The sequence below is a fragment of the Chlorocebus sabaeus genome, chromosome 4 (genome assembly GCF_047675955.1).
Source record: "Chlorocebus sabaeus isolate Y175 chromosome 4, mChlSab1.0.hap1, whole genome shotgun sequence".
Taxonomy (NCBI): Eukaryota; Metazoa; Chordata; class Mammalia; order Primates; family Cercopithecidae; genus Chlorocebus; species Chlorocebus sabaeus.
Genome location: NC_132907.1, coordinates 52173463 through 52183494, shown reverse-complemented (window position 1 = coordinate 52183494; position 10032 = coordinate 52173463). Strand labels below are relative to the sequence as shown.

The 10032-nt window shown below is 36.5% G+C and overlaps 1 protein-coding gene across 1 annotated transcript in view; it reads left to right on the top strand.

The window, feature by feature from the left end:
- The first annotated feature begins 434 nt into the window (after positions 1-434).
- The window catches only part of CCDC152 (coiled-coil domain containing 152), a 46832-nt gene continuing 37234 nt past the window's right edge, over positions 435-10032 (top strand). The window contains exons 1-2 of the mRNA XM_007961489.3: positions 435-523; positions 3732-3837. Coding sequence (XP_007959680.1) covers positions 437-523; positions 3732-3837 — 193 coding nt within the window. The 5' untranslated portion in view covers positions 435-436. The remainder of the gene's footprint in view (positions 524-3731; positions 3838-10032) is intronic.

Sequence of the window (10032 nt, the reverse complement as noted above, 5' to 3'; positions counted from 1 at the left end):
AGAGAGATTGCTTTTAACACATTAATTTCCATGTGTCCTTTATTTACTAGTTTACCAAACAAAATATAAGAAATAAGCATAACAGCTGAAAATATTTGTGACATGATAGTTAAACAAGTATTTTTAACATCTTAATTTAAGAATAATTACAGTTAAAAGTTATGCCTCAGATTTAATATTGCATTAGGTTTTAATGCATTAAGGAAACAAATCTAAATAAGTCAACTGGGGTGTGGGTGGTAAGGAGTGGAAAAGACAATGCATTTGACCACTGTTAATATTGGTTATAACAAAAATTCTCTGAGTGCAATGGAGCCCAAGTAGATGCCCTATGAGTTGAATATAGAAATATTAGTATTTGAGCTATGAACACTATTGTGGTGCTTTAGATCTTATTTATTTATTTAACACTATCTACTGTTTACTACTTTCAGACATGGACCAAAGCAGTGAAGGATGTATGAAAAAGATTAGCAGTGTGAATCTTGACAAACTTATTAATGACTTCTCACAGATAGAAAAGGTATGTAAAGATAGAAAACAATTGTAGTATATAGGGATACATGGAACAGATTTTGCCAAGGAAAGAAGTTGGGAAGAAAGAAAAATGTACTAAAAAATGATCAAGATAATAATATATTTTGCTATGCTCTTCTCTCTCATTTTAAAAATCCATGTTTAAAATATATCTGGCTTTGACTCATTTATACTAATACATCAAAATGTCCCTAGGACAGGGGAACAAATAATTTATGTACTTTTGCCAAAGTTAAACAGAAAATGCATATAGTAGTCCCCTTATCTGAGGTTTTGTTTTCTGCAGTTTCAGCCACCTGAGGTCAACAGTGGTCCAAAAATATTAAATGGGAAATTCCCAAAATAAACAATTCATAAATTTTAAATTCTGCACCATTCTGAGTAGCATGATGAAATATTCCATTGTCTCTCTCAGTCCTGCCCAGGATGTGATTCATCCTTTTGACCAGTGTATCCATGTTATATAGACCACTACTCTATTAGTCCCTTGGTAGCCACCTTGGTTATCAGAAGCATGAGTACAGTACAATGAGATAATTTCAGAGAGAGAGAGACCACATTTATGTAACTTTTACTACAGTATATTGTTCTATTTTATTATTAATTATTGTTATTAACCTCTTACTGTGCCTAATTTATAAATTAAAGTTTATCATAGTTAGATATGTAGAGGCAAAAATATAGTATATATAGAGTTCAGTACTATCTGTGGTTTCAGGCACCCACTGGAGGTCACGGAACATATCCCTCCATGGATAAAAGGGAATTGCTATACTTGAAAGCCTACATTGTCCAGGCCAGGCGCGGTGGCTTACGCCTGTAATCCCAGCACGTTGGGAGGCCGAGGCGGGCGAATCACGAGGTCAGATCGAGGCCATCCTGGCTAACACGGTGAAACCCTGTCTCTACTAAAAATGCAAAAAGTTAGCCAGGCATGGTGGTGGGCTCCTCTATTCCCAGCTATTTGGGAGGCTGAGGCAAGAAAAGGGTGTGAACCCGGAAGGCAGAGCTTGCAGTGAGCCAAGATCACGCCACTGTACTCCGGTCTGGGCGACAGAGCGAGACTCCGTCTCAAAAAAAAAAAAGAAAAAGAAAAAGAAAGCCTACATTGTCCATAAATTCAGGAATGGTTTTAGTAAACATTGAAGTAAATGCATATTTCAATCTGTTATTATAACTACTTATTTTTTAGTATTTCCTATTCTATCTGTTCCATTTTCCTTCTCTTTTGCCTAAAAGCAAAGCCATTTAAAGTCTCTCTCCCCAACTCTGGACAAATGGTAGACCAAACCCACAAGTGTATATTGGGTTTATCCTCCCCCCTCTGCCTTCAACAGCTGTTGAAAAATGTAGATGGTTAAATGAAAGAATTGGGGAGTGACTTTGTGAAGCAAGAGTGGGAGGGAGACTACTTCTATTCTCTCTTCTTATAATTCTTTTCTATTCCTTCTTTTCCTCAGCACACACACACACACACACAAATGTCATAATGAAAGAATTTTTATGATCGTGGGTATTTTGAAGTAACATGAACTTTTTTTAAACAGTGAAGTTAAGTGTTCTTAACTGAGTGATTCCTAATATAACAAGAGATAAAAGAGAAAGGAATAAGCATTTTTGGTGGGAAAGGAGTTAGTGCAATGATTTTGGAAATTAATTTGGAAATATCTGTCATATTCTTAAACACTTTAAATAAGAAATAATTGTTCGTTTTTGAAGTGATGATGGTATTGTGGCCATATTTTGAAACAGTCATCTCTTGGAGATACTTATGGATGGTAACATTAACAGATGAAATAACATAATGTCAGAGAGTTGCTTTGAGATCAGTTCAGAAGTGGTGAGACTAGGGAAGTGGATAGAGATACAGATGACATAAGACTGTTCATGAGTTGATTTTTGAAGCTGTTTGAAGAGCATATGGAGGCTTATACTATTCATGAAAACACCCAAGAGATATGGTCAAGAATGTTTATTCATTACAAAAAGTAGAATATGGCCTCTCTCTCTTTCTCTCTCTCTCTCAGTAAGAGACTGGTTAAATAAATTATAGCATATTCAAAAATGAAACTCAATGTAGCTGTTAAAAAGAATGAGGTAGGCCGGGTGCGGTGGTTCACGCCTGTAATCCCAGCACTTTGGTAGGCCGAGGCAAGTAGATTGCCTGAGCTCAGGATTTTGAGACCAGCCAAGGCAACATGGTGAAACCCTGTCTCTACTAAAATACAAAAAATAAGCTGGGTGTGGTGGTGTGCACCTGTAATCCTAGCTACTCAGGAGGCTGAGACAGGAGAATTGCTAGAGCCCAGGAGGTGGAGGTTGCAGTGAGCCAAGATTGCCCCACTGTACTCCAGCCTGGACGACAGTGTGAGACTTCATCTCAAAAACAAAAACAAAAACAAAACAATGAGGTAGATCTATATTGGTTTACATGACATCATCTCCCAGATAATAGTACTAAGCGGAACATCCAAGGCACAGAACAGAATATAATATGATTTCTTTCTATAGCTATACAGTCATAAAATATTTTGGAAACATATATAAGGAATTGTTAACCATGGGACTAAGAGTTGAATAGTTAGAAAGAAAATAGTTCAAGTTAGATCATATTTTTACTTTTTGTTTATAACTGCTAGTCTGTTTTAATATTCTACCATGTTACTTTTTCATTTAAAAATAAATTGGGAAGTGGGCTTATTTAAAATACAGTCATACATTGCTCAATGACAACGATATGTTCCAAGAAATGCATTATTAGGCAATTTGGTCATTGTGTGAATGTTATGGAATATATTTACACAAACCTAAATGGTGTAGCCTACTACACATCTAGGCTTTATGGTATAGCCTATTGCTCCTAGGCTACAAACCTGGACAGCATGTTACTGTAATGACTATTGGAGGCAATTGTAACATAATGGTAAGTATTTGTATATCTAAACATAGAAAAGATACAGTAAAAATATGGCATAAAAGATAAAATTGGTACACTTGTAGAGGGCAACACCACTATTATATATGCAGTCTGTTCTTGATCAAAATATCTTTATGTAGTACATGACTGTATATGTATTTTTATTAGACTTTCAAATATTAAGTGGTTTGTATTTTCATTAGTCTGTACATACTTAATAAAAAACTAAACTAGCAGCATTGATTTGTTAATAATAAGTATTCTATTTCTTCTACAGAAAATGATAGAAACCAATGGAAAGAACAATATACTGGATATTCAGTTGGAAAAGACAAACTGTCTATTAAAAGTAATGCAAGCAAAGGAGGTCTCAATTAAAGAAGGTTAGTTATTTGCTGCCTGAGGAATGCTAATTCTAATGAAAGTGTTTTTCAGTACAATAGTGATTGATATTACATCATATATTTGTAAAGTATTTTAAGTCCACATAGAGCTTTCCAGACTGTCATCTCATTTATATCCTTATTATATCCCTGAAAGACATGTAAGATGGGTATTATTACTCTGCCTCACCAATGAAGAAACATAGAATGAGACAAGTTAAATAATCTTTCTGAGGCCGCTCAACTTTCTGAGGTCAAAAGAAATGCCCAATTGAAGTCTCAATACAGGCCTATAAAAACCATGGGGAAAATAATTAAATTGAATTTATACCTTATAATTCCATCAAAATAAATGTCAAATGTGTCAGAAATGTGTGTTAAAAGGGAAGTTGTACACATATATTGATTTGCTCTGTCAACTGAGAGGGCCTAGAGGCAATAATTCCCCACTGACATTGAGCATATCTGGTTCCCAGATCTTGGTTCCTTACACCATTCTCTAATAAAAGGAACCAAGATTTTTTTGAGACATGGCTGATTATAACACTGGGGCAGGAAACATGCACAATAAGCTTCAAGTATCTTATAAGGGCAGAAAGTAAGAAAGTCCTCAAAAAGGAATAAACAAACAAAAAGCACCCCACAGTGATGGGAGTATGTTAAAAGGGAGACAAAAGCCAACTGAAAGAACCAATGCTGGAACAACATGAGCTAGCCCCAAGTGTAAAATAAACATCCATGAATCCTTACTGATATAAATAAATGATTTAATAAATAAGCAGTTGGGGAAGAAGAGACACATCTTCTGTGCAGAAGAATTGCAAATGACTTTTGTAGATATTTTGCCCTCAAGGAGGAAGCGGATGGCTCCACACTCATTAATCGTGGGCTCAGTATGGTCAGTTTCTTTACTATAGTGAAGACACAGTATGAAAAGGGTGAGGGTAGGGGAAAAGTAACTACAAAGTGGAGAAGCCTGACAAATACTACCTCAGTTACATGATTAAGGTCAACATAAATAGTTATATCATATTGATAGTATACACTCTTGATATGATATGATAAAGATGGCACTTCTGTGGTCTTCTTCCCAAAACCCATAACCCTAGTCTACTCATGAGATAAATATCAGAAAAATTCTTATAGAGAGACATTACAAAATACCTGATCAGTATTTGCAAAACTGTCAGAGTCATCAAAACTAAGGAAACTCTGAGAAATTATCACAGCCAAGGTTTGAAGATACAGCCCTAAAAAGTAAAGTTTATTAAAAGTTAAAAAGATGAAACCACAGAAAAACTAGAAGAGAAATGTAGGGTTTTTATTTTTATAATGGAGAATGCCTTTCTAAGTGTATGACACAGCATATTCAAACAATAAAAGAAAGGATTTGTACTTTTGACTCTAAAAAATTAATAAATTTTTGGAACAAGTTTTAAGTTTACAGAAAAAAATTGAGTGAAATTACAGAGAATTTCCATATACTCTCTCCCCTACCACTTCCCTATTATTAATATCTTGCATTAGTATGATACATTTGTTATAGCAGATGTGCCAGTTGATCCACTATTATTAACTAAATTTCGGCCAGACAGGGTGGCTCACACCTGTAATCCCAGCACTTTTGGAGGCCGAGGAGGGTGGATCATGAGGTCAGGAGTTCAAGACCAGACTGGCCAAGATGGTGAAACCTCGTCTCTACTGAAAATACAAAAATTAGCCAGGCACGGTGGTAGGCAACTGTAATCCCAGCTACTCAGGAAACTGAGGCAGGAAAATTGCTTGTATATTCAAACATTTAAAGAAGAAATAATACCAATCCTACTCAAACTGTTCCTAAAAATAAAGGAGGAGGAGAGAATACTTCCACACTCATTCTACAAGGCCAGTGTTACCCTGATACCAAAATCGGACGAAGACACATAAAAAAAATAATAATAACTACAGGCCAATATCTCTGATGAATACTGATGTAAAAATCCTCAAAGTGCTAGCAAACCAAATTCAACAATACATTAGAAAGATCTTTCATCATGACCAAGTGGGATTCATCCCTTGGATGCAAGGATGGTTCAACATATGCAAATCAATCAATGTGTTACATCATCAACAGAATGAAGGCTAAAAATTATATGACCATTTCAAATGATGCTGAAAAAGGGTTTGATAAAATTCAACATTCCTTCATGATAAAAACCCTCAAAAAACTGGGATAGAAGAAACATAACTCAACATAATAAAAGCAATATATGACAGACCCAAAGCTAGTACCATACTGAAAGGGGAAAAACTGAAATCCTTTCCTCTAAGATCTGGAACATGACAAGAATTTCATCCACTGTCACACTGTTATTCAACATAGTACTGGAAGTCCTAGCTAGAGCAATCAGACAAGAGAAAAATATAAAGGGCATCCAAATTGGAAAGGAAGAAGTCAAATTATTCTTGTATGCAGATGATATGGACTTATATTTGGAAAATCTAAAGACTCAACAGGAAAACTATTAGCATAAACAACTTCAGTAGAGTTGCAGAATACAAAATCAACATACAAAACTCTGTAACATTTTTATATGCCAACAGTGAACAACCTAAAATAGAAAATAAAAAGTAATGTCATTTACAATAGCTACAAATAAAATTGCATACCTAGGAATTAACCAACAAGTGAAAGATCTCTATAATGAAAACTGTAAGACACTGATTAAAGAAATTGAAGAGGACACCAAAAAATGGAAAAATATTCCATGTTCTTGGATTGGAAGAATCAATATTGTTAAAATGCCCATACTATTCAAAGGAATCTACAGATTCAATGCAATGCCTATGAAAATACCAGTGACATTCTTCAAAGAAACAGAAAAAATGATCTGAAAATTTGTATTGAACCACAAAAGACCCAGAATAGCCAAAGCTGTCCTAAGAAAATGAAAAAAAAAACTGGAGGAATCATATTACCTGACTTCAAATTATACTACAGAGCTACAGTAAGCAAAACAGTATGATACTGGCATAAAAACAGACACATAGACCAATGTAATAGAATAGAGAACCCATGAACAAATCCATACATCTATAGTGAGCTCATTTTTGACAAAGGTGCCAAGAACATACACTGGGGAAAAGACAGTCTTCAATAGCTGGTGCTGGGAAAACTGGATATTCATATGCAGAGGAATGAAACTAGATTACTGTCTCTCACCATATGCAAAAATAAAATCAAAATGGATTAAAAATTTAAATCTAAGACCTCAAGCTATGAAACTGTTACAGGAAGACTTCAGGGAAAATCTCCAGGACATTGGTCTGGGCCAAGATTTCTTGAGCAATACCCCATAAGCACAAGCAACCAAAGCAAACATGGACAAATGGGATCACACCAAGTTTAAAAGCTTCTGCACAGCACAGGATACAACCAACAAAGTGAAGAGACAACCCACGGAATGGGAAAAAATATTTGCAAACTACCCCTCTGACAAGGGATTAATAACTAGAATATGTAAAGAGCTCAAACACCCCTATAGGAAAAAATATATATAATAATCCAATCCAAAAATGGGCAAAAGATTTGAATAGATATTTCTCAGAAGAAGACATACAAATGGTAAACAGGCATATGAAAAGGTGCTCAACATCATTGATCATCAGAGAAATGCAAATCAAAACTATAATGAAATCTCATCTCATCCCAGTTACAATGGCTTGTATACAAAAGACAGGCAATAACAAATGCTGGTGAGGATGTGGAGAAAAGGGAACCCTCGTATACTGTTGATGGGAAGGTAAATTAGTACAATCACTATAAAGAAGAGCCTGGAGGCTCTTTGAAAAACTAAAAATAGAGCTACCATAGGAACCAGCAATTCCACTGCTGGGTATATACACAAAGAAAGGAAATCTGTATGTCAAAGAGAGATCTGCACTCTTTGTTGCAGCACTGATTACAATAGCCAAGATTTGGAAGAAACCTAAGTGTCCATCAACAGATGAATGAATAAAGAAAATGTGGCACTTACAAACTATGGAGTATTATTCAACCATAAAAAAGAATGAGATCCTGCCATTTGCAACAACATAGATGGAACTGGAGATCATTATGTTAAGTGAAATAAGCCAGGCACAGAAAGACAAACATCATATGTTCTCATTTATGGGATCTAAAAGTCAAAACAATTAAACTCATAGACATAGAGAGTAGAAGGATGGTTACCAGAGGCTGGGAAGGGTAGTGGGGGGCTGCAAGGGAGGTGGGGATGGTTAATGAGTACAAAAAAATAGAAAGAATGAATAAGACCTACTATTCATTAGCACAATAAGGTGACTATAGTCAATAATAACTTAATTGTACATTTTAAAGTAACTTAAAGAGTGTAATCGGATTGTTTATCACTCAGTTGATAAATGCTTGAGGGCCTAGATACCCCATTCCCCATGATGTGCTTATTTCACATTGCATACCTTTATCAGAACATCTCATGTACCCCATAAATATATACACCTGCTATGTAACCACGAACATTATTTTTAAGAAATACAATTTTATTTATTCTAAATCTAATGTCATTTCAGCTGGATAGTACTTAGCAAATATAAAAGAACGAATGAGAATGACAACTTATGGAGCCAAGTGTGTGATAATTCACTTAGGAAGGAAGGGCAAACTACACATGATCAAATTTATTCAACAACAAAGAATGATATATGGACATTTTATTTTCTACATTTGATGCCAGTCAGATAAAGAATTTCTTTGCCAGTAAAAGATAGTGATAATATTAGTATTGAGAACTAAGTACTACAGAAAACTCTTTACATGTATAATTGCTTTTAATATTTGCAACTATTGTATGAAATACATATTAATATTCATATTGATGAATATTATAATATTATGGGCTCATAATCTTAGAGCCCATATCTGAGCTCAAAATGATTATTGATTTACTAAATTATATAGTATAAGAAATAGCTTAATATTCTGACCTCTGGTTTTAGTAAGAATTTAATAGACCAGCATTTTCAAATTACATAGTAAAGTCCAACAACAACAACAACAAAACAACAGTGTGGATTAAATTTTGCAAAGAGAATTAAAAGCCATTATTCAAAATTAGTGAATGATATTCTCGTGAAGAATTTATCTAGGTTCAGCCTGCAGCACCCAAGATGGCCAAATAGGAACAGCTCCAGCCTCCAGCTCCCAGCATGAGCGACACAGAAGACAGGTGATTTCTGCATTTTCAACTGAGGTACCAGATTCATCTCACTGGGGCATGTCGAACAGTCAGTGCTGGTCAGCAGCTGCAGCCCAACCAGTGAGAGCTGAAGCAGGGTGAGGCATCACCTGACCTGGGAAGTGCAAGGGGGAAGGGAATTCCTTTTCCTAGCCAAGGGAAACTGAGACACACAACACCTGGAAAATCGGGTAACTCCCACCCTAATACTGCGCTTTACCAAGGATCTTAGCAAATGGCACACCAGGAGATTATATCCCACACCTGGCCCAGAGGGTCCCACGTCCATGGAGCCTCCCTCATTGCTAGCACAGCAGACTAAGATCTAACTGCAAGGCGGCAGCGAGGCTGGGGGAGGGGCACCCGCCATTGCTGAGGCTTAAGTAGTTAAAACAAAGCCGATGGGAATCTCGAAATGGGTGGAGCCCACTGCAGCTCAAGGAGGCCTGCCTGCGTCTGTAGACTCCACCTCTGCAGACAGGGCATAGCTAAACAAAAAGCAGCAGAAACCTCTGCAGAAGTAAATGTCCCTGTCTGATAGCTTTGAAGAGAGCAGTGGTTTTCTCAGCACGGAGGTTGAGATCTGGGAATGGACAGACTGCCTGTTCAAGTGGGTCCCTGACCCCTCAGTAGCCTAAGTGGGAGACATCCCCTACTAGATGCAGACCCACACCTCACACCTCACACGGCTGGGTACACCTCTGAGACAAAGCTTCCAGAGCAAGAATCAGACAGCAGCACTCGCTGTTTAGCAATATTCTGTCTTCTGCAGCCTCCACTGCTGATACCCAGGCAAACAGGGTCTGGAGTGGACCTCAAGCAAACTCTAATAGACCTGCAGCTGAGGGTCCTGACTGTTAGAAGGAAAACTAACAAACAGAAAGGAAACCCACATCAAAACGCCATCAGTACGTCACCATCATCAAAGACCAAAGGCAGATAAAACCACAAAGATGGGGAA